General features: G+C 42.4%; 1 protein-coding gene across 1 annotated transcript in view; it reads right to left on the bottom strand.

The window, feature by feature from the left end:
- Positions 1-364: 364 nt before the first annotated feature.
- The window catches only part of PTAR1 (protein prenyltransferase alpha subunit repeat containing 1), a 36,366-nt gene continuing 10,713 nt past the window's right edge, over positions 365-26,017 (bottom strand). The window contains exons 3-7 of the mRNA XM_033164149.1: positions 14,689-14,755; positions 8,248-8,352; positions 6,301-6,514; positions 3,164-3,477; positions 365-990 (exon numbers count right to left, since the gene is read on the bottom strand). Coding sequence (XP_033020040.1) covers positions 645-990; positions 3,164-3,477; positions 6,301-6,514; positions 8,248-8,352; positions 14,689-14,755 — 1,046 coding nt within the window. The 3' untranslated portion in view covers positions 365-644. The remainder of the gene's footprint in view (positions 991-3,163; positions 3,478-6,300; positions 6,515-8,247; positions 8,353-14,688; positions 14,756-26,017) is intronic.

Raw genomic sequence — 26,017 nt, 5'->3', positions numbered from 1 at the left:
TTGCTTTGGAGAGAAACAAACTTCAAGCCTTGGTGTGCAGGAACCATGAAGCTGGTCTCTGGTCTGTTTCTCCATCACAGTGAAGTCAGGAGTTGGAGACAAATGAAGCGGACCAATACAATGCTCATTTGCAATAAACCATAATTAATTTTTAACTATGGTTTAACATTACACACAAACCACTTAAAATATTTGTACTTAAAACAAACAAGCCAAAACCCTGTCTGCGCTGATGTTGTGGACAATGTGGGCAATGTTTTTGATCAGGTGCATTTGTTATGGCAGAGAGATTGAAAAGCAAATAAATTTTCCAGTGGTATTAGCTACCTAACTTATATTCATCTTAATTAAAGGTGATTTTAAAAAAAAACTATAATTAATGAGTTTGTGATATGGAGTCACCCTACATGTAACATAAACTCAGGAAAAAAACATTTTATTGATCAACACCAGGGTGCTTAAAATATATATATATAAGTGAAAGCCATCATCTGGAAAGGATGTTTAGCACAGACAACAAAAAAAAGGATGAAAAGTTCCAGGTGCCACTACAAGCACCAATGTTTGAAAAGAGAATATTGCACTAAACAAAGGACCCTGCATGTTGTTTATTATTATTATTATTGTTATTAAAATCTCTTTCTTCACTGACCTAGAAAGGAAACCAGCCATTTTCTGTATGCCCCAGCAAACCTTGCCTGCTCTACATCCCTACATGTTGATAAAACCTGATCGATGAACCTGTATTCTGCTTCGAGACTGATAGAGTCCTGCACAGGAGCACGTTTCAGGCGCTTGGTTTCTTGAGTGTAGCCTTGTCTGCTGGATTCCAGCAGGCCGTCCACGTCCATGGCTTGGCTCACATGACCAAATGCAGCACCAGGGTGTGAGCTGTTCAACAGGCCATCACTCTTGTCTGCAGCTGCTGACCAGACACTTGGAAGTGGAAGTTTGTTTTTTAAGTGGTGCTGAAGATAGAACACACGCCGTCTTCAAAGAGAAGAAATAAAAGAGTAAATCAAATGTCTAGCACTTCTTTTAATTCAGTTGATTGACAGTAACATTTCTGCCCTCTTCCCCACAAATGTCTTCACAACTTTTTAAGCATTTTTTTTAAAAGGTTGACTTCTAAATTTGAAATTCCTCATTCTCTGTATCTGATGTCTTGTTGGCAATGTGCAGATTCTGTGATATTTTGCAAGGAGACAGATTCACACCAGATCTCCATCTTGCTAAATGGACAAGAGAATTTTAATTAATATCATTGATGTAACGGAATCAAAACTCAAGTCCTACTTTGCTCCAGGATAACAACCTTTTGGTGGGGGTTGGGGGGGTTGGTGCTAACACCAGAATGCAAGAACTCAAAAAGGTATGTCTGGAGTATGGTAAAGGAAAGGTAAAGGACCCCTGGATGGTTAAGTCCAGTCAAAGGCGACTATGGGGTGCGGCGCTCATCTTGCTTCAGGCCGAGGGAGACAGCTTTCTGGGTCATGTGGCCAGCAGAACTAAACTGGTGCAACGGGACACCATGATGGAAGTCAGAGAGCACGGAAACGCTAAAGCATGGTGGGTGAACCACTGCCGTCTCTTCAGGAGCATGAAAGCTGTGGAACGTCCTCCCTAGGAAAGATCCTTCCTTCCTCCTTCCCTTTTTTCTTTTAAAAAAATAACTTATTAATTTTATGAGAAAAGCAATAACCATAAATAGTATGGGTCTCAAATGAAGATATCAGCAAAAGGATTTTTTAAAAAGGGTACACACAATGGGACAGTGCTCTTGAGAGATATGGAAGAAAGGTTCTGCAGAAGCTTTTGGGAGTCTCTGGGGATTTCTTACTGCCCATTGACTCAGTAATACAGGCATAGGCAAACTCGGCCCTCCAGATGTTTTGGGACTACAACTCCCATCATCCCTAGCTAACAGGACCTGTGGTCAGGGATTATGGGAATTGTAGTCCCAAAATATCTGGAGGGCTAAGTTTGCCTATGCCTGCAGTAATAAATGTGCTGTCAAAACTTTTGAGTCTTTCTTGGAACATTTCCTGGCCTTATGAACCAACTGAATCAAGTATTTGAGCCTTCCTCCTTCCTTAATAGCTTTTAGATAGTATAACAGAGCTTTCCAAACTTTTCATGTTGGTGACACACTTTTTAGACATGCATCATTTCAAGACGCAGTAATTCAGTTTTACTTGCAAACCAAAGGTTAAACTAACTCTTTTCCAGCTGTGGGAGGAACGTGGGGAGCATTCACAAAACACACCTACACTCTGCAGCCGACACACCAACAGGTTGCGACACACACTTGGGAAAGCTCTGTACTGGATCAAGGCGGGCTTCTTCTGGAGAACTTTGGATTACCCTGATGCATTTTTCCTGCTCCTGTTGTTCTAATTTACTTTCTGTTGCTCTGCTCTACAAGATGTTCTTGTATTATTCATGTTGCTTTTGTTGTACATTGCTGGCTACCTTGGAGATGTTTAGCTAGTCTTTTTGGTGGAAAATGGGGTACTGTATTTATATATTGCTCCTTCATGGATCACTGCCTTGTCATGGCGAAGGGGCTTGAATAACTCAGGGAAGCTATGAGCTATGCCATGCAGGGCCACCCAAGATGGACAGGTCATAGCGGAGAGTTTAGACTAAATGTGATCCACCTGGAGCAGGAACCGGCAAGCCACTCCAGTATCCCTGACAAGAAAACTCCATGGACAAAGACAACAGGCATATAAAAGTTATAGTTTGGCCAAACTGTGGGAGGCAGTGAAAGATAGACGTGCCTGGCGTGCTCTGGTCCATGGGGTCACGAAGAGTCGGACACGACTGAATGACTGAACAACAACAACTTATATATTGATAATTGACCCAGGTGCTATCAAATAAATGGCTGACATGAAGGAATAAAAGAGCTGTTGGTACTCTGTAGAAGTGAACACTGCCAGAAGAAAGGCCATACATTTAACCAATATTTTACTAAACAAATATACAGTAGTAATAAATAGAAAATGCTGACTTATTGCAAAACAACCAGTGTTCAATGGCAGCTCTGTGAGGCAACTTTTAAACACCAGCACCACAGTGTGGAATGGCTGGAATAAATGAATCCTATCAGAGTGGTGACTATTCTCTTCAACCCAGATCCTTGTATACATTTCCTTACCTGTGACACCACAGGGTTTCATGCCCCGGGTAAGTATTAATTAAATCAGTGCAGAGCTCTACTTCTTCATTTAGAAGAAGTGGGAGATCTGGTTGTTCTTCCACACAGGTAGCTTCTGCTTCATCATTTTCTTCATCTTTTAGAAGCCTAGGTGCTTGCTGATTGGCTGGTGAATTGTGCATTTCTACAGTACACTCAGTCTCAGTTCTGCCAATCAAAGATTTTAATAAAAACTGGCGGTAGTGGAATCCACTATGGTCTGAAACATGCATGGAGACCCAGTGCTTAGTGGAAGAAAGTTCATCTAGAAGAATCTGAAAGTCAAAAGCGGATAGTAAATTAATCCATCCATAAAGTTAAGACACCCCCCCTCAAAAAAAATCAATTTTCATTTACAGCAACTGCCTGAGGTCTTCTGCTGTTGAGCCAAAAGAATCATAGCTCCTCCATATAGCTAAAAAAAAGTGCCAAAATATAACAGAGGAAATGGGCTTCAGCCCCCACTATAAATTTAGGAATATAAGTGGTGTTGAAATGGAGAAAACTACAGAGATCTGAATCAGATTAGTGATATCTACTGTGGCAAATCAAGTCTGCCCACTGCTTCCCCTGCCAGTCTTCCAATCAAGAACTTTACCTCCAAATTTAAAAATGTATGCTTTTTGTTTGGTTTAGCTTTTCAATTCCATGCTTAGGGAGCTCTGTGGACGCCAAGGGCCTTTTGATGGTTCCTTCACTGTAAGAAGTGAAGTTACAGGGAACCAGGCAGAGGGCCTTCTCGGTAGTGGCACCATCCCTGTGGAACATCCTCCCATCAGATGTCTAGGAAATAAACAAATACCTGACTTTTAGAAGACATCTGAAGGCAGCCCTGTTTAGGGATGTTTTTAATGTTTGAAGTTTTATTCTGTTTTTAATGTTCTGTTGAAAGACTCCCAGAGTGGCTGGGGAAACCCAGCCAGATGGGCGGGGTAGAAATAAAATAACAACAACAAATAATAATAATAATAATAATAATAATAATAATAATAATAATAATAATAAATTGAATTTGACATTCATTTGCTGCTTAAGTTTTTAAATGGCAAAATTTTGTATCTTATTTCCGTTCACAAACTGATTTTCTGGAAGCACATGCCAATGTCCTAACTTTGTGTTATATTCTGCTATATTCCTGGAAGTGCCTTTTATGACACATGAAAACTCAAATATAATACCGAAATTAACAGTTAGGAAAATGTTGGGAACACAGAAGAAACTGTTGCTGGATGCAGCCTGTATGTGGTTTACATGCTATATATTGAGTGAAAATTGTTACTGGAACAGCATATAGTTCCCTCGTATAAGAAGAAACAAGCACAAAAGGTACTAAAAACTGTTGACACACTAATAAATTTTAGCAACCTAAAGAACTGTGCATAATGTGCTGACTCAGACTTGCTAGAGATAATCACCTGAAAAACATTAACTACAACTTTGAAACTGCCCAATTTGCCTGTTGTATTTGCAATTGGAATCAATTCATTGTTACTAATGAACTTATGAAACAAAAAAAAATCTGCAGAAAAATTAAGCACTGTAAATGTTTCCTCCCCACATTACTAGTTAGGTCAGGAAGGGATATAATAGCTCCATCAGTCCTCGGAGAGGGTAGCAAGGTAAAATTGGCCCTCGTGGATCCCTGGGAAAGTGTTTCTTCTTTCTTGTAGGACACAAGGGCTCAGGCACACCCGGTACAACTACGCAGAAGAGCCAGCAGTCATTTTCAGTTCATGTGAAGTTGGATACAGCACAGCAGCTGCCAAACACTCTGACTATTTTTATAATCTGGATTTTTATAGCTGTGCGTAGTGTAAGCCTTCTGAAGTCAGAATCCTACATGTGCACTTCTTTAAGCATAGCAAAAGGAACAGATTTTTAAACTGCTGTATTCATTGATGCCCTGGATTATACCACAGAATGGCTGCCTTAACTTTTCTCCTTAGAAGCAGACTGAAGCAGCCCTTGCTAAATGATGGAAGAAAAATTATTTGCTTCTTTCTCCATCTAACTTCTTTAAACTCTCACTGCCCTAAATTCTTTTTCATTTGGAAATTAAGTTGTAGAGGCTGCCAGACCTTCTCTTGGGGCCTGTGGCATAGTTTTCAGGTTATTATTAAATGCCCTTATCATTCCCGGAAGGCTCTCAGGTAACAAGGCAGAGATTGGGGGATGGGGTGCTGCAAAACGATTTTCTTGCAAGGAGCTGAGCACAGCTTACAGCTTTTGCACACTCTGCACTCTTCCCTTGAAAATGCTCAGGCAGAGAAGCAGATGATGTTGGAGATGAAAAGAACGCAGAGTCAAGGTTGATGGGCCTGCATAATGAAAAGGCACCAAGCCTGCTTTGCAAATGAGAAATTGCAATGTGACAGTCATAAGAATATTGCACTTTACATTTTAAAGGGGGCAGATATCAACTGCTTCCAACCTGCTGGTGTAGCCCATTTTTGAGAACCCCCACCCCACCCCCACCTCCAAGAACCTCCCTGAAGGGGTGGAAACAGCTGCTTTTCAAACAGGCATTTCTGTTCCAGTTGATAAGGCATTTTTAAAGCCAGTTAGTAACGTTCCAGTTGTTTGATGTTGTGCTAATTCATTAAACCAGCATAATCTGAGCTGAAGGATATCCTTAGATATGTGAAAGGCACTTATAAATACCACTATGGGGCACAATTTGTTTGGGCTCTTTGAACCTATGCCAATACCTAATCTGCATTTTAACAATGCATACTGTCTTTAGAGAATATAGGCATAAAAAAGAAAAGAAAAACCATAGTATTCAAATATTGTTGTACAATATTTCTTCTTTTATTCTGACAGGAGCCTTTACAGTTTGTCACAACTTCATCATGAGCTCCATCTCCTTCCTGCATCATCCACTCTCCTGTCTCACGTTTCCGAGGGACAGGCACCAATACCGTGGCTGCTAGTTGGATGGTCTGAATCAGCTTAATGCAGTTTTTATCCCTTCTTCTCTTCCCCAAAATTTCATAGGCCTTTCATGATGAAATGTCATTCCAAATATTTCAAAGTATTTATAAGAAAGTTGTTCCAATTCTTACCAATCGCTCTTCTCCCTCCCTGCTGTGACATACCTTTCCACTGAGCTTGGCCAAGTGCTGCAAGACCCAGGCGCGATGGGACCAGGCGTTATAATTACTTGGATATCTCCCAGCAGCTTCACAGCAAACATCCATTTCTTCTTTCACTAGCCGCTGAATCCTTTCCATGGGAGCTGTTTCCAAATTCCCTTTATTCACGAGAGTGGGCAAGGAGTTTTCCTGAATTAGTTGTTGCAGCACCCAGCGTCTGGACAAGTGGCATAGAGAGTTAAGAGGGCAAAAGCCAATTTAAGTGAGTAAAAACATTTGATTTTGTTCTGTTTGTTACTTCATCATACTAGGTCTTAAGGCAGGAAAAATTGGAAGTTAGAGTGGAGAAAAGAAATACACCAACCTCTGCACTAATAATCAGGTAATACTGGGAAATACATTTTACGGTCCTGAAATGCTTTTATCAGCTACTTCAGCCTGTAGCTCCTGCTCTTTGACATTTGGCATGGTCAACCAGGAGTGGGGAACCTCAGGCCTGGGAGGCAAATGCAGCCCTCCAAGCCAATATATCTGGTCCTCAGGGCTCTCCTCAAGCCCTCGCCTCCTCTAGGCCACAGCCTGTTTCTTCTGGATGGTTTTGCTGGGATGGAACGTGTTGCTGAGCTGGGATGACATCTGCCGTTTGCATGGATGCAGAGTTGTGGAGGCAAGTTTAAAAACCTCTTAAAAGTCTACAGCTCTGCCCACGTACAGCTGTGTCCCTACCACTGGTCACTGGGAAGTGGCCCTTGGCCTGAAAAACATTCTCCACCTTTGTGAGCCACAGTTAATAGTTCACCACTTTGCTCCTTCTTCGGGTTGGGAGAAAGCACAAATCAGAGATTGCTCCCAACAAACCACAATGTGCAGCCCAGGTCTGTCCTTCGCTTACTGATTATGGTTTGTTGGGAGCAAAACAGAAAAACTGCTATGCCAGGGATCATGGTTTGTTTCCTCCCAGCCATAGCAGCATTCATGATAAACCATTAACTTTGGTTTACCGTCACCTGCAATCCAGGTCAGTAAATCCTTTTAAAAAGTCATTTGATGTATTACTTACTTCTGTCTGTTGTGAAGTCATTTGAAAATGAAACTCATGGGGTGATTCTCAATCTATAATTATCAGATACTCTCTCCATATGGCTAATTATTATATGAACTCTTCTTGCCCTTCTTATTACAGGCAGGTAGCCGTGTTGGTCTGCCATAGTCAAAACAAAATAAAAAATAAAAAAATTCCTTCCAGTAGCACCTTAGAGACCAACTAAGTTTGTTCTTGGTATGAGCTTTCGTGTGCATGCACACTTCTTCTGTTTCAGTGTATCTGAAGAAGTGTGCATGCACACGAAAGCTCATACCAAGAACAAACTTAGTTGGTCTCTAAGGTGCTACTGGAAGGATTTATTTATTTATTTATTTGCCCTTCTTAGTTACTGTATTTCTAAACCAAAAAGTATCACTCTCCTTAGCCTGTCCTTCATAGATGCCCTTTTCTGTACCCTTTCAATTTCTAGGAGTTCCTCTTTTGAGATGGGGAAAGTGACCAGAGTAATCTAAGTATGGCAACACGACAGATTCATAAAATAGCATTCCGAAGCTTTCTGTCCTGGTTCCAACTACTTTTCTAATAACTGTAAATAACTCATTTGCCCTTTTCGTTTCTTCAGCACCCGCAGCTTATGTTTTCAGTGAGATCTCCATTATGGCCTCAAGATTTCGTTTCTGGGTAGTTGTGGCCACTTTAGAGAAACCGGCAGCACACATTTTCAACAGAAAACCCTTATATAAAAAATGGACAGTATTTTCTACATCAAACATAGGAACTTTAAAATAGACTGACTAGTAGTTTCCTCTGTCACTGAAACGTCACGGAGGAATCACTGCTATAAGTTTCCATATTCTTTTTGGGTGGGGGTAGGGAAAGATAAATAACCACAGAAAAAGACAAACCTGTGAATCCACGTTTCTGGACTCTTCGGAAACTTAGTTAGTGCCAGTTTCCCAAGACGTAAATCTTTCACTGGATTTAAAGTGCCAGATACTATTAATTCTTTCCTGCAATTTTTTTCCAAAAAATGAATTAATTAGTACAGACACATTTACTGAAAGTAGCCAGTAATAAATTGCACATAAGGCTGGATCCAGAGTTTGCTGTTGCCAACAGTAGCATCCCATGAACAGCCTTCTGTTCTGGATACCGCTACAGTGGTACCTCGGGTTACATACGCTTCAGGTTACAAAGTCCGCTAACCCAGAACTAATGCAAATCTATTCAGTATGAAGAAAAACACAGAGCAGAAAGTAATGGTGCAAGTCAACGCATGCAAGATATTTTAAAGCTAATATTTTTTCATTAAATTCTCAACAGACCAATCCTATAGTCACCATTCTCTCCATCCTATTTAGAGCTGCTTCAGAACGTACAACTTTCCATGTACAAAAAGGAGTGAAAGAGGTATGCAGATATGTGTAACAATGTCACAAATGCCCTTTGTGAAATATGTGCGCATAGAAATAAACATACTAAGCTGTAGCCACTCAGTTGGCACATTCTATGTGCATGTATCCAAACGGAGCAACAACTTGCATGCCCCAATGTCAGAGCTCCACAGAGAATTGTCATGAATAACATGTCTTTTCACAAACATCTCCTGCTACCTCAAGTCTGCTTCTGTCATATTTTGTTCTTAATACACATCTCTGTTTACAAAATACTTTAAAATAGGGGCAGATTTTAATAATAATAATAATAATAATAATAATAATAATAATAATTTATTTATACCCCACCCTTCCCGATTTACAAACCGGGCTCAGGGCGGCTAACAACAAATATAAAACAGTGATTAAAAACGACTTAAAAGACAACTTAAAAACAGCATAAAATACAACATAAATGTGGCATGGCCAGGGCCAACTGGCCAAGTGAGTCCTGCTAGGGCCAGCAAGGAGACCAGGGAAGAGTTTAAATGTGGGGTCTCAGAAGGGTTTCTTCATAGAAAAAGGGAAGGGAAAAAGGAATGAAGGATCAGGCTAAATTGAAGGCCAGGAGGAATAGCTCTGTCTTACAGGCCCTGCGGAAGGAGATCAAGTCCTGCAGTGCCCTTAGTCCAGTCAATATACAAAATGACCTGGGCAAAATTGCAACATAAATGCTATTAATGGCATTTTTATGAGAATTGGGTTAAAAATTAGACATATTAAATGACAGGAACACTGTGAAATCGTGATTTCAAAATGGCCGACCTGCTGTATCAATTGTATTGTATTTCGATCAGTTTTCTAAACTTAATTGTGTGTATCCTATGTTTTTTAATTGTTGTTACCAAACATCAGGGAAAATAATACAAAGTTGTCATTGATCTAGTTATTAGGCTACATAATTTCTGTATTTAAATGTTTGCTAAAAACAACAAAGTGAAAGCAATGGTACATTGAAACAAGGTCACAATAAGGCGCTTGAACCAGAACTTTTATTATGTATTACAAATAACGAAAGCAGACATCAGTCATCCATATCATCTTCTATATCAGAACAATGTTCAATCAACAAGACATTTTCACAACCAGTGGTCTGGCACTGACCACAAGCTGTTGAACATGGAAAACTATTTTTTTTTTTGCACATGCAACGGAATGTACAACAACCAGTGGTGCAGTTACAGTGGATAACTTTCAAAAGACTTTCAGGTGCAGGGGCCATGTCTGACATCACAGGGTGAAGCTGGTTGTCCTCCTTTATCATCCAACCCCAGTCATTAGGTCGTAAACCCTCTTTGTGGCATGACCATTCCATTATCTGGTAATATGATCGAAAACTATGGAATTTTGTTGCAGATAGAGTTGGTGGTAGACGTTCTGGTGCAACGAAAGAGTTTGCTGATGTTACTTTGTCCACTAGTATGCGATGTCATAATGTTCCAAGGGTATCATCAACTTTTCCACCAAAAAGTATAACCATCGCCTTCTGACCAGCATCTTCTATATTGATATGTAACTAATCTTTCAAACAAAATGCCGATGCTAATTCACGAAGTCGATTATCTGCGATAAGTTTGTTGAAACATTTGCCTTTTCCTATCCCAAATATTCTGGATGTCCTGTCACAGCAACACAAGCAATAATGTCAAATGTGTGGTTTGGATTTTTTCCTTGTTTATCACTACGAAAATACAAATTGAATTCCGTTTGATGGTTAGCATGGTACAGGAGTAGAATCAATAAATCGGAATCTTCTCCAATCACAGTAGTAGTTTGGAACTGAGGTGATGCCCCAGCTGCCTTCACAATTTCAACATCAGCATCTTCTTCATCTAGTACAACAGTGCATCCTTGTCTCTTCAAATGTTCAGCTATGAGAAGAATGATTCGCTGTTTGTTACTTTCATTGGAAAGAAAGTTGTCTTGTTTTAATATGAATTTAGTTTGCAGAGAGAAGTGTACTTCAGGGCTAGAGAACATAGATTTCCGACATTTGTGAGTCATATCTTTAATGGATGGGAAGTTTTCATAGCTGTCAAAGACAATAATAGCTTTGCCATAATGACGAGTTGTAAAATTCGCATAAGAACATGCTATGTCATCATACCTGTTGTCTTTGTCCATGGAGCATAGACAGCATCTTAAAAAGCAGAGACATCACCTTGCCGACAAAGGTCTGTATAGTTAAAGCTATGGTTTTCCCAGTAGTAATGTATGGAAGTGAGAGCTGGACCATAAAGAAGGCTGATCACCGAAGAATTGATGCTTTTGGTGCTGGAAGAGACTCTTGAGAGTCCCATGGACTGCAAGAAGATCAAACCTATCCATCCTTAAAGAAATCAGCCCTGAGTGCTCACTGGAAGGACAGATCCTGAAGTTGAGGCTCCAGTACTTTGGCCACCTCATGAGAAGGGAAGACTCCCTGGAAAAGACCCTGATGTTGGGAAAGATGGAGGGCACAAGGAGAAGGGGACGACAGAGGATGAGATGGTTGGACAGTGTTCTCACAGCTACCAACATGAGTCTGACCAAACTGCGGGAGGCAGTGGAGGATAGGGGTGCCTGGCATGCTCTGGTCCATGGGGTCACGAAGAGTCGGACACGACTGAACGACTGAACAACAACAAATGTCATCATACATTTCATGCTTCTTCCATTTAAGGCAATGCAGCAGCAGACCACCATCTAACACGAATCCCTGCTTTTGGGATCGGCGGGTGGCGCAGAGCGGAGGATGCAGCAACATCTGCGCTGCCACCCCCCACCTCCTGCCAAACGCGGGGGGTGGGGTGGGGAGAGGCAGCGGGGAGCGAAGCGGATGTTGCTGGATCCTCCCGCAGCCTCCGTTCGCAGAACAGAGGTGCGGGGAGGATCCAGTAACATCTCCGCTGCCGCCCCCACCTCCTGCCAAACGCGGGGGTGGGGGTGGGAGGAGGCAGCGGGAGCTAAGCCTTCGCTCCATAAGACGCACCAACATTTCCCCTTCCTTTTTAGGAAGGAAAAAGTGCATCTTATGGAGCGAAAAATACGGTATTTATCTACTTACACTTTGACGTGCTTTCGAACTGCTAGGTGGGCAGGAGCTGGGATCGAGTAACAGGAGCTCACCCCGTTGCGGGGATTCGAACCGCCGACCTTCTGATCAGCAAGCCCTAGGCTCTGTGGTTTAACCCACAGCGCCACCTGTGTCCCAGTATTTATAATACTACTGCTTTAAATTTATAGTCTAGGTAAATGAAGTTCAACCTGGTATGGAAGAGGCCATGATGCCTCTAAGGTTGCAGTTTGGAATGCTCACTAGTCACAAATAGCTGCTGAGGATGGGAGTACCTCTTTGAAGCTGAGGCTGGAGCACCAACTAAAATGCTACCTGGACAGGAATAGCCTTGTCCCATGCCCTGGTGAGCTCCCATTTGAATTACTGTAATGCATTGTATGTTGAGCTGCCTTTGAAAATGATCCAGAAACTTCAGCTGATACAGAATATGGCTGCAAGGCTGCTAACTAGGACTGGGTGTTACAAACCTATTACAGTAGCACAGGGGTTGCCTTCAGGAGACCCAGATTCTTCAGCTTTTGGTTTTTTAAAAATATTAATAATAATGGCAGGATTCAACTAATGCCTCCCATCCACAGATGTCCTGAAATTGGCTCACAGGGGTCATGAGAACACCCAGACCAGCATGTATGGGGAGGAGAGGGGGGGGTCATTCTGTCTGGCAAGCAGAAATGCTTGCCCCGATGGAATGACTGCTTTAGCTCAATGTTGAATGTCTCTAGTGCTCCTAGGAAAATAGTCATGGGGCCACATGTACTGGTACCCTCTAGGGAGCGTCATATTGCCCAGCAGTGCAAAGCAGTTCCTAGAGTTCGAAGGACTCATCCTTCCCTTCCAATCCAGTTGGTTAAGCAGTCAACTTCTACCCTACTCTGGGAGACAGCTAAGCAGCAAGGATGGTTTGCCTATATCCTCATGGTTTGCCTTCCTGCTTTTTCTAGTACTGAAAGGTATTTTTATTTGGGAAGGGGGAGAAGTGTTGCAGGGGCTGTGTTCCCCCTTTTATTGACTTAGAATGGAGGGGGGCAGCAGAGACAAGCAGTGGGGCACCTACCTCCCCATTTTTCTAGCTCTGCAGGCAGGGGCGTAGCAAGGGGGGCGGGGGCCCCCATCAGCACCCTGCTGGGGGTGACACTTTGGGTGGTGGCCCCGCCCCCTGGGGTTAAAAAAATAATAATTTAAAGGCTATTTTCAGCACTTTCGGGGTGGAGCCGCAGGGGCGGCCAGCCAGGAGGGGTGTCACCCCCCCTCGCTGGCCGCCCCTGCGGCTCCACCCCGGCAGCGCCGAAAATAGTCCCCCCCTTCCAGCGGCTTTTTTCACCGCAGCATGGAGGCAAGGGGCGGGCCAGCGAGGGGTGCCACTCCCTCCTCGCTGGCCCGCCCCTTGCCTCTATGCCGAGCTCCGCCCCTGGCTGGCTTGCGGAGCTGGGGCATGGAGAGGGGCGGGCCAGCGAGGAGGGACACCCCTCCTCACTGGCCCGTCCCTCTCCCTGCCCCGACTTGTGCTCCACAAAGGGAGCCCGGGCGGCGGCTTAGGGTGTCTCTGCAGCCCACAGAGACTCCCAAATCCTTCGCCCGGCACCCCTTCATGCGGTGGCTGCTCGCGCAGGCACAAACAGCTGCGGCACGAAGAGGTGACCCCGCCGGGTGGTGGCTTCGGGAGTTTCCCGAAGCCACCCCCCGGCACGGGGCATCGCGGTGCGTGCGTCATGACGCACGCACCGCGATGCCCTGCCCCCAGGGGTGCCTCTTGGCTTCCCGCCCCGGGCAGCCAAGGGGCTAGAAACCCCCCTGTCTGCAGGGCATTTTGAGTGATGGGAGAGAACAGGCAACAGGAATGCCTTTCCCACTTGCTGTTTTACATAGGCTTCATGCATTTTTATTTCGAATGGGAGAGGAAGCAGTAAAAGGGAAGTCTTCCCCACTTGCCTTAATGGTATTTTTTGTGGCTTTCTCTTGTCCTAAAAGGTGCATGCATTTCTATTTTATTTATAATAATAATATCCTCCAGGCAACTCATGTTTGCATATACGGTCCTCCTCCTTCCAATGAGTTGTGCACTTCTCAACTGAATAAGCCACAATGTGATTGTCTGAACCTACACTTCATTATCAAAAAGCAAGTGCAACTAATGATACATTAAAACGAAGCCTGCAGTGTAGACTACAGGTGAAACTTGAAAAATTAGAATATTGTGGAAAAGTCCATTTATGTAAGCAATTGTTTTCATTAGCTACTGGAGTTTAATATATGAGATAGACTCATGACATGCAAAGCGAGATATGTCAAGCCTTTATTTGTTATAATTGTGATGATTATGGTGTACAGCTGATGAGAACCCCAAAGTTGAAATTGTTAATTTGGGGTTCTCATCAGCTGTACGCCATAATTATCACAATTATAACAAATGAAGGCTTCACATATCTCGCTTTGCATGTCATGAGTCTATCTCCTATATTAGTTTCACCTTTTAAGTTGAATTACTGAAAGAAATGAACCTCTCCACGATATTCTAATTTTTCGAGTTTCACCTGTAACATGCATCAAGCAACTGGCCCTGTGCTTTTTGCATTCATTTACCACATAGCTGGGAATTGCTTAAAAATCCCCAACATTTCCAAAATGAGTCAGAAACCAAGAGATGAATGCAACCAACAGCCATAGCTCTTTGTTCAAAATACAAGCTCTTCCTTGGGTGTCAGGAAAGAAAAGAAAAAGGAGAAGCAGAATTAAAAGCTTTATTGAAACACATGAGCTGAAAAGCGAGCTGGTATGCTTAAAACCATGCGTATGCCTCACACAGACTTAAGGCAGCTACTGGAAGTATTTCTATCCTCAATTGCTTAACCTACCTGACATTCCATGCAGTAGTGAAATCTGGGTTCAATAGCAGCAACGTACAGGTGATATCTATCAGCTCTAAAAAGGAAAGAAGAAACCCATCAAAACCTGCAGAAGTTAGTATTAATTATGTCTTCATGCCCACTTCAGTTCCTCGTGTGACATTTATTTATTGATTATTACTACAACCACTATTATGGTGCTGGAGGAGACTCTTGAGAGTCCCACAGTCTGCAAGAAGATCAAACCTATCCATCCTGAAGCTAAGGCTCCAGTACTTTGGCCACCTCATGAGAAGGGAAGACTCCCTGGAAAAGACCTTGATGTTGGGAAAGATGGAGGGCACAAGGAGAAGGGGACGACAGAGGATGAGATGGTTGGACAGTTCTCGGAGCTACCAACATGAGTCTGACCAAACTGCAGGAAGCAGTGGAAGACAGGAGTGCCTGGTGTGCTCTGGTCCATGGGGTCACAAAAAGTCAGACACGACTAAACAACTAAACAACAACATTACTACAACTACTATTTTAAACAATGTACATACCACTTAACTACTATGGTCTCTAAGCAGTGTTGCTATCATGTTTTTCTAAATCAGCCTTCCCCAACCTAAGCGCCCTTCAGACATTTTGGGCTACAACTCCCATAATCTCTGACCAGTGGCCAGACTGATTTGGGCTGATGTAAGTTGCAGCCCCACAATTGGAGGGCACCAGGGTAAGCAAGACTGTCCTGATTTAACATGCTAGCAATATAACACATAACACATGCAGACCTCATCCCCTCATCCAAACCCAGGGAGTATCTCTGCAACAAAGAAAAGGGGGTTTGGTTAAATAACTGGGGCACTTTAATTTTGAATTAACCCTGGTGAGAAGTCCATGTGGACACCATGCACCTTGGCATCCTTCTCTTTATTTCAGTGTTTCACCCAAAATTTTGCAACTTCAGAACACATGCTACAGCTAGCAAACAAGATGGCACACTCCCTAATTCTTTCCCAAATAACTTTTGATACCTGACTTTGCTATGAAACTACAGAGCTTCTGTGCTAAATTGTTCACAGTTTAACCTAGTCTTAATACAGCACTCTGAGCTCCTGAGCAAAGGGAAGGAGGATACAAACATAACACATGGATAAAACTAGTCCCTGTTTAGCTTTGATAGCTACATATGAGCCCACCAACACTCTCACATCTTCCCCAATGCCTCAACCGCAAATTCTCGATTTTTTTGGGGGGGGGGGGGCATGTGCTTATTTAGAAAACTCAAGCAAACTGATTCATTTAAGCAATTGCACTGAAAAACAAATAGTGTCCCCAGACTGAACAATTTTTGTTTGAGGGCTAGTTGACTGCTAAAAATGTGCCAGCAGATGGTAGCAATTACATTTTGTTTGTTTGTTTGTTTGTTTGTTTTTCCAAAAATTTATTGATTTTCACAATTTTAAGCACATTACATAATCAGTAATTTTTTTCATCCTTTCCCCCCTCCCACTGAGGAAAGCAATCAACTAAACCCCTCTCTCACAGGAGCAAATATTAAACATTGCAAATTTAACCTATTAAACATACAAATGATCATTGCTTAAGTCTGGCCCTTCCATAGGCCAGATATATTTCTTTCCTTGATTTCATTATATATTGACGTCCTCAGATCCCCCGTTGAATTCACTATCTATCCTCTTTACCAGTTTTCCAATCATGATCGAATCTATTTTTACCCAATCTCAATATATTTTCTCCTTGTCTTTTTAAACATATTCTTATAATCACTCTTAGCTCCTAACATTTTAAAGTCAACCCTCGGCTCCTACGTACTTCTGAAACTTCCTTTGACCCGCATAAAATTTACCCCTATTTATCCTGATTTTAACCCCTTAATTCTTCATTTTTCTCACCCTTCCCTCCCTCCGGTCTTGAAATATTAGCTATTACTTCTTAGCATCCTCTCCTTGCATCAACATCCAAATCCATAGGTTTAAACCATATGAACAAGAGAAATAATAAAAACATATCCTTATTAGCCCACACCAACCCTCTCAAAAACAAGGACCCAAAAGTTAATTCCTTTTCTCTTCTGTTTTCTTCTTATTTTTTGCAAGATGAACTTCCAAATGTCCTTCTCATAGCAAGTTGCAGACCACACTGGCTGCACCTCTTTTTTCCCTTTTGCAGAATCAAATTTCTATTATCCATTCCAATGTCCACATCTTCCTCTGACCAAAAGTCACAGGCTGGTTTTTTTTCCTTCTAATTTCTCCTCTTCCATAACTCCTCGAACTGGTATTGTCGTCTCCATATCAATATTTTTATCCAAACTTAACTTCTGCAAAGCTAAATTCAAAACTCTCACAGCTTGGTCCATCTGTTTCACTTGCTGCTGCGTCTGTTGCAAAAACTCCAAAGTTTTTTTCCTGAAACTCTGCAGAATATTTCCCCATTGTCATTTTCAAGGTCAGAAAACAACTTAATAGTCTAAACAAAACCATTAGTTATGCTGCTCTCGCAGCCATTTTGCCATTGTCTTTCAAGACCTCCGGAAGAAACGGGTAAAACTTTTTCAAAACCAAAGTTCAGTCCAATTAATCCAGAATCATTCCCCTCTTTATTGGGGAAACAGTTTCAAAAGTTTCCAAATCTTTAACTTTTTAAGAAGCGCCTCGGATACAAAGTTACACTGTTCCTTCTCTTTCAACTGTCAGAGACCGACCTCTGTTATTTTAAGTGCCTTCCCCTGCCGAATTCTTTTAAAGCCTTTTTCATAAATTTTTACTCACAGAATCCGAATGCAATCCAAATTTAGGAGAAATTGAGCGCTCTCTCTGTCAGCAGTCGCTACTTCTCGCTGCGGGGGTAGTGCTTGATCCACAGCTCCCGCGCCTCCTACCCCGCTCGCTCTCGGCAGCCCTTACTAGGGCTTACCAGAGAGTAGGGGAGGCGCACTGGGTGCCCGCTGGATCCCACGTCTCCAGGACGCCCTTCCTGGAGTTTTTCTGGGGGGTCGCAACGCAGTTGTGACTCCCCCTTCCCCCACAGCAACAGAGAAACCTCGGAGGCGAGGTTTCTCCCGACTGAGCAGGAAGGCACTCAACCGGAAGTCCGGTAGCAATTACAGTTTGGTTACAGTGGCATAAGAAGGATGAACTGCAGTTGACAATTACTATTTTTTGTTACTCTACTCCACAACACAAAACCTGCAGGCTGATTCTGGCATCCATCATGATTGTTTGTTGTCCATGTGGAAATTTCGAACACTCCTTGTTGGCAGCCTTTTCCACCTGTTTATAGGAACACCTACAGTCCTCATCTAACATTATGCTGGCACAACTTTTTTCTGCACTCTTATTCCTAACACTAGGAAGGGTGATACTGGCATGTTTCTTCCTTCCTAACTTGCTACTTTCCAGATGTTTTGAACTACAACTCCAATCAGTCCCGGTCAATTTGACCAATGGTCAGACATTACAGAAGTTGTAGTCCAAGCAACATCTAAGCACCAGCGTGGGGATGGCAGGACCTTTCCCACAAAGCCTGGAACTTCCCACATTACCAAAGGGATGTCACAAAAAGCAATACTGCAGTTTTCCCCATGATGTTGATTTAAAATGAAAAGAGAGCCTATAGCTTTCCAAAAGCCAACCCCAAACGGGAGTGGGAAAATGCCCACACAGCACTAAGTTTGCATTTCTCCTCCTGTCCTTGGAAGTGGAGGTGCCTGGGGAGATTGGGTGCTAGTTTCCCAGTTCAGGGCAACCAGCTCTGCTGCAAGTCCAAACCTCCCACATTGTATGAATCCTGAAAGAACAGGTGAATTGGAGGAGGAAAGCCTTTTGTGCTGCTGCTGCTGCTGCTGCTGCTGCTGCTGCTATGAAACTCCAACACCATCTGCAGCATATCTTTAAAGCACTATCATGGCTTCCCCCAAAGAGTCCTGGGAACAGTGGCTTGTTAAAGGTGCCAGGAGTAATGAGAAGACGCCTCTTTCCCTCACAGAGCTACAATTCCCATAGTGGTTTAACGGGCAATTCTTTTTCACAGGGAACTCTGGGAACTGGAGCTCTATGGGGGGAATGGAGCCTTGTAACAACTCTCAGCACCCTGAACAAACGGCAGTTCCCAGGACTCTCTGAAGTGGTATGATGCTGCTTTAAATGTCCAGCGAAGATGAAGTCTTGGTGAGGATGAAGAATGGTGTTACAGAAACGGAGCAAAACGGGAAGATTGAAAAGAGGAGGGGAGCAAGAGATGGAAGAAAAGAGGGAGAAGAAATGAGGCTACAGAAAGACCTTTGGGAAAGGAAACAAGAGGACAGAGTACACCAGGGCGCCAACTTGAATAAAATATGGGGGGAGCAGGTAAGCCATGGCGCATGCACACCATTTGAGTGGCAATGCCTATCAACTTTGGGGGAGCTTCCTCAAATATTTTAGGGGGGGGGAGAAGGGACCTTGGCCCCTAGGAGTTGGCTCCTGTGGAGTACACTATGGGAAGCAGAGGAAAGACAGGGAATGTGCTTTGTAGGGGAAACTGAAAAAGTGGATTAACTGTGCAGAATAATAAAGTAAGACTATGTTATCATGGCAGTTGTTAACAGTCATCAACAGGTTTTCCACACCTATCAGCCAATCCCCCATTCCCGCCACCCTTCTGAGTAACACCCCTCCCCACCCTCCCACTATATATAAGGGTCTGGTGACATCTGTTTCAGTGTATCTGAAGAAGTGTGCATGCACACGAAAGCTAATGAACCAAGTTGGTCTCTAAGGTGCTACTGGACAATTTTTAATTTTTATTTATTTATTTTGACTGCATCAGACCAACATGGCTACCTACCTGAATCTATGTTATCATGGGCAGAGAATAAAAATACTTTAACACAGAACAGGCAAGAAAGAAAAAAATCTTTTATTTTATAGTAAAGGAACTCTAGCTAACATAAGTGATGCTGCCCTCTTGAGTTAATAACAGGGAGAAAGAGTGATATAACTGCAGCTCTGTTACAACCCACATTGGCATAAGAAATAAGGTAATTTCACACCAAGGCAAAACAAAGAGATGTGTGGGCAGCCATATGGATCAGAAACTGAGATGACAGTAGATGATTTTATTGAATAATCCAGAACTTGTGAGAGAAAAAGCAAATCATTCAGTTTATCCACTGACTGAGATCCAGTGTGTGAAATACCCTGAATAATCAATTTCCCCGCAATACACTTAACAATTGTACAGTCACCTCCTCTCATCTTCTAAGTGCAAATTGATAAATAAATGTAATGATAAAAAATTGCCCAGTAGCACCTTATAGACCAACTAAGTTTGTTCTGGTATAAGCTTTCGTGTGCATGCACACTTCTTCAGATACCGATGGACTTCCATTCCATGCGGCTCAATGTATCAGGTATCTGAGGAAGTGTGCATGCACACAAAAGCTTATACCAGAACAAACTTAGTTGGTCTCTAGGGTGCTACTGGACAATTTATTTTTATTTTGACTGTGTCAGACTAACACAACTACCTACCTAAATGTAATGATGTTGTAATTGCTGGGCGCCAATGTGAGAGTTGTTAAAGAACTCAGATAGGTTTACAGATTCAGAGATTATGGGAAATGGTAGTTTAAGCAGAACAAAAATGCAAGAGCTGATTCACTGATTTCTTCACTTGGTGGCTGAGCAAGATTTTGAGGGTTTCGCCAGCTTCAATATAACTACCTTAAACATGTAACAGTCAAGCCTAAGGGCTCAGGCTCAGGCACCACCCATCCTAAACAACTGTGAACAATCTTTTTTTTCTACCAACCCAGTGGGAAAAGGAATAATTTCCTAACTATGTAACATTTTCACACAATTGGCCACCACTTCCCTTACGAGGAACACCTGTAATCCAGTTTCATCAACTTTTGCAAGTGGTCTGAAATATGTATCATATTATCACCAGTCCCTTTGGATTAAAAGGGCAATACACTTTAGTACACTTACATGCATGATACCTGTCAGAGAATACTCTGAAGACGAGGATTGGGAAAGGCAGGGAGATCAGCATCTAACAGAAGAGAAGAGGGACTATTCGCCCCCTTTGCTTTCAGCATTTCCAGAAGCAGAGAGACAGGCAGACCCAGAGCTACCCAGCTTTGGGGTAGTTGCTGAGCAACCAGAAGGGAGGGAACAACTGGGTGATACATCAATAGAGAGTGGGGGGAACCCCCTCCCTCCCCTCAAACTTGGAGGTATGAGCGTGTCAGAGAACAAAAGAGACGCAGGGGAGGAGAGACATCCGATGATGTCGATGTCGCACTTCCTGCAGCGGAAGTGAGGGGGGAGGAGTCGGAGTGAGCAACATCTACCCTTGCAGAGAGATGCCAATCTGTGTTCACAACATGATAATGTATTAAAAAGACTATAAATCTACCAGATGCTCATTAATTCTTATCGATGAGCTACCAGAAGGGAGAGGGGAACTCCTGTACTGTACAATACCCAAGTTTGGTGTTACACAAACCTAAGTCATTACTGACTAGAGATATAAAATTGGGAATACAAAGGATGAATCAAAAACTGTACATTTAGATTGCCTGAAACTTGTTTTCAATTCAAATGTTGAGCTATGAGCAACTATTGTACTAAGAAAAATTAATGAGAGGATTAATCCCAAACGTATTTTTCTGACCCTCTCAGTGAGTCTCCCTCTCCTAGATGGGAAGAAATTCAGCACCCATCTATTATCTGTTGTGGATTAGAATGTTCTCGCTTGTTGTGGGATCCTGCCAGAAGTATAATTAATTACCAGATACCAAGCAGAGGACTGTGCCAGAACTATCTATTACTTCTCTTATATAGCAGTTGGTTTATTTAACTCAAAACCAGGTCAATCGATGAGACCACAGAACAGCAACAAATTAGAAAGAGGTCTCCAAGGGAAGTTAATGCAGTTAACACTTTCAATAATAAAAAGCCAGAATGCAGAAAAGCAACAGGAATTATCCAGTTAGTGTGTATGAAATGTTGCCTAGATCTAAGAACCTTGGTGTACATAAGACTATAACTTTGTATAGTGTGCTAACATATTTTTGTCATAACAAAATAAAAAAATTCTTTCCAGTAGCACCTTAGAGACCAACTGAGTTTGTTCTTGGTATGAGCTTTCGTGTGCATGCACACTTCTTCATGATATTTTTGTCATGTTAAACCCGTTAACAAACTGGTTATAGCACGTAAGTTCAAATGTAGACAGTGGTGTAATAGATGGCAAGAAACAATATTTTAATCTTGCTGAGTTGGTATTTGCTGAGCTTTAGCATACTCAGGAATCAAAAAAATTTTGTTTCTTTTGAAGGAAATGTATTCTGCAATCTTATATTTTTCAGGAGATTTTAACGTACTTGGGTTTAGAATGCTGTAATCCAGTTTTAGACTCCAGGATAGGGTGGGAATCAGAACAAAATATGCATATTTTATCCATATTTGCAGCATAATTTCTGCTAGCAGATGTACACAATAATGTAAAATTTTAGGTTATTCAGTAATGTGCCTTTTTAAAAATGAAACCCTATGATGGTTTAGGCACATCTGATGCTATGACATTGCTTAAGCTAACCAGCTGTGGATTGACCAGTCCTTTGGATAGGTAAAGGTAAAGGGACCCCTGACCATTAGGTCCAGTCGTGTCTGACTCTGGGCTCATCTCGCGTTACTGGCTGAGGGAGCTGGCGTACAGCTTCCGGGTCATGATAGGAGTCTACTAAAAGCAGAATATAAATACAGCCGTACCTTGGTTCTCGAACAGAATGCGTTCTGGGAGTCCATTCGACTCCCAGAACTGTTCAAAAACCAAGGCACGGCTTCCGATTGGCTGCAGGATACTCCTGCAGCCAATCGGAAGCTGTGCCGGACCTTCGGCTCCAGAAATCGTTCGAAAACCGGAACACTCACTTCCAGGTTTTGATCGTTCAGAAGCTGATTTGTTCAGGAGCCAAGGCGTTTGAGATCCAAGGTACGACTGTAGCTCAAAAAGCAAAAATGAAGCCCTATGAGAGATTAATCTAGTTAGTTTAACAAACACACAGCAGGATGTTTTAAAAAATCAGGAAATAATGTCAAATTTTTAAAGACCACTAAACTGCATCCTTACTCTTTTCCCATTAATTCAATTAATTAATTAAATGGTAATTTAACATGCTGTTTCTCCAATAACAAATGTCTGATCTGAAGTGACATTTCCCATTTTCCTAGTGTTGTTAGAGCTCTAAAACGATTGGGAAGGTGCACATTTAGAAGTGCCTGTTCTGGTAATCCATCTCCTTGTAAATCTTAGTTTGGCGAATCAATGGGACAAATTTCTATGAAATATTGTTTTGGTTAGATAAATCCACAGGCACTGGAAAAGCATGAAGAATGAAGCTATTGCAATCAAGAGAAAAGGTCGTATGTTATCAATACAGTGGTATAGAGGTACCTCAGGTTAAGAACTTAATTCGTTCTGGAGGTCCGTTCTTAACCTGAAACTGTTCTTAACCTGAGGTACCACTTTAGCTAATGGGGCCTCCCCTTGCTGCCAGCGCACAATTTATGTTCTCATCCTGAAGCAAAGTTCTTAACCCAAGGTACTATTTCTGTGTTAGCGGAGTCTGTAACCTGAAGTGTCTGTAACCTGAAGCATCTGTAACCCAAGACACCACTGTACCTTCGTTCTCAAACGCCTTGGTACTCAAATGCTTTGGTTCCCAAATGCTGAAAACCCGGAAGTGTTCCTGTTTTTGAACATTTTTCGGAAGCCAAACGCCTGATGCAACTGTCAGCTATTGCTTCCAGGGTGCCTGCACCAATCAACATTTTGGAAGTCAAACAGACTTCCAGAACGGATTACGTTTGGCGCTTTGGTTTTTGCTATTTTGCATTTTTGCTCCCCCCTTTTGTTTTTTTAATGCTTTTTACTGAATTTCCAACACAACAAAAAATATACATTCCAAATAAAACACAAAAGAAATAACAAATTTCCAAATAAACCAATATATACAAATCCTTAAATTCCTAAAAGAGGAATGTTGTTGTTTAAGTCTTTTTCTTAATTCACAAATTCTTAATTCCTCCATATGAATTCCAACCTCCTCATTGAAGTGAGGGTTCATCCCTTGCCCCCTTTTTATTATCCCTGCTTCAGTATTCCTTATCTCAATTTCTTTCTTCTATTTTGTCTCATTATTCGTAATCTAACTTGCAGTTTGCGGAGTTTAGTCAAAACATGTCCAGGTTTTCACTTGTGGACAATGTTTAATTAAATATTCTTTATAAATTTCCTATTCATTTTTGTATCTTTGGATTGGCTGTCTCCTAATTATTGAGGGTTTTTAGGTTAATTTGTTTTTGTGACTATGTGGATCCCAGTTACAGGTAGGTAGCCGTGTTGGTCTGCCATAGTCAAAACAAAATAAAAAATATAAAAAATCCTTCGTGTGTGGATCCCAGTTCAGCTACTGATTGATTGATTGATTGTGTGACTGGGGAAATGGATAAAAGCCCAGCAGAGCAAGTGAGCAGTACAGGCACAGCTAGTGACCCACAGAGGACCAGGCAAGACAGGCCCACGCCACATTAAACCTTTGATGCAGGGCGGGGGGCGGGGGGGGGGAGGAAGGGGAACAAAGGGACAAAGTCTCAGCTGCGGCTCTAGAAAGGACAGGGAAATGTTTGTACCGGTATTTTAAAATTCAGCATTTTTCTTCTTCTCATAACAGCACCAGTGCCAGCATGAGGGTGTTGCAAAGGAGAGAAGCACATCCCTTTGTCCCCTAATACACTGGTACCTCTGGTTAAGCACTTAATTTGTTCCGGAGGTCCGTCCTTAACCTGAAACTGTTCTTAACCTGAAGCACCGCTTTAGCTAATGGGGCCTCCCGCTGCCACTGTGCCGCCATAGCATGATTTCTGTTCTTAACCTGAAGCGTTATTTCTGGGTTAGCGGTGTTTGTAACCTGAAGCGTATAGAATCATAGAATCATAAGAGTTGGAAGAGACCACAAGGGCCATCCAGTCCAACACCCTGCTAAGCAGGAAACACCATCAAAGCATTCCTGACAGATGGCTGTCATGCCTCCGCTTAAAGACCTCCAAAGAAGGAGACTCCACCACACTCCTTGTCAGCAAATTCCACTGTCGAAAGGCTCTTACTGTCAGGAAGTTCTTCCTAATGTTTAGGTGGAATCTTCTTTCTTGTAGTTTGAATCCATTGCTCCGTGTCCGCTTCTCTGGAGCAGCAGAAAACAACCTTTCTCCCTCCTCTATATGACATCCTTTGATATATTTGAACATGGCTATCATATCACCCCTTAACCTTCTCTTCTCCAGGCTAAACATACCCAGCTCCCTAAGCCGTTCCTCATAAGGCATCGTTTCCAGGCCTTTGACCATTTTGGTTGCCCTCCTCTGGACACGTTCCAGCTTGTCAGTACCCTTCTTGAACTGTGGTGTCCAGAATTGGACACAGTATTCCAGGTGAGGTCTGACCAGAGCGGAATACAGTGGTACTATTACTTCCCTTGATCTAGATGCTATACTCCTATTGATGCAGCCCAGAATTGCATTGGCTTTTTTAGCTGCTGCATCACACTGTTGACTCATGTCAAGTTTATGGTCTACCAAGACTCCTACATCCTTTTCACATGTACTGCTCTCAAACCAGGTGTCACCCATCCTGCATTTGTGCTTTTCATTTTTTATTTTTTTTTGCCCAAGTGTAGTACTTTACATTTCTCCCTGTTAAAATTCATCTTGTTTGCTTTGGCCCAGTTCTCTAATCTGTTAAGGTCATTTTGAAGTGTGAGACTGTCCTCTGGGGTATTAGCCACCCCTCCTAGTTTGGTGTCATCTGCAAACTTGATCAGGATGCCCTCAAGCCCATCATCCAAGTCATTGATAAAGATGTTGAATAAGACTGGGCCCAAGACAGAACCCTGTGGCACCCACTAGTCACTTCTCTCCAGGATGAAGAGGAGCCATTGATGGGTTCGGTCAGTCAGCCAGTTACAAATCCACTGAATGGTAGCATTGTCTAGCCCACATTTTACCAGCTTCTTTACAAGAATATCATGGGGCACCTTGTCAAAGGCCTTGCTGAAATCAAGATAGGCTACATCCACAGCATTCCCTTCATCTACCAGGCTTGTAATTCTGTCAAAAAATGAGATCAGATTGGTCTGACATGACTTATTTTTCAGAAACCCATGCTGACTTCTAGGTGATCACAGCGTATGTAACCTGAAACGTATGTAACCCGAGGTACCACTGGAGAGGCTTTTGTTTTCTCCTTCCAACAGCTGCAGACACACTCCCTTTTCGCCAACCTC

This window comes from Lacerta agilis, chromosome 11 (genome assembly GCF_009819535.1).
Source record: "Lacerta agilis isolate rLacAgi1 chromosome 11, rLacAgi1.pri, whole genome shotgun sequence".
Classification (NCBI taxonomy): Eukaryota; Metazoa; Chordata; class Lepidosauria; order Squamata; family Lacertidae; genus Lacerta; species Lacerta agilis.
Note: the sequence above shows the minus strand (reverse complement) of the source record. Positions and strands in the feature narration are given on the sequence as shown.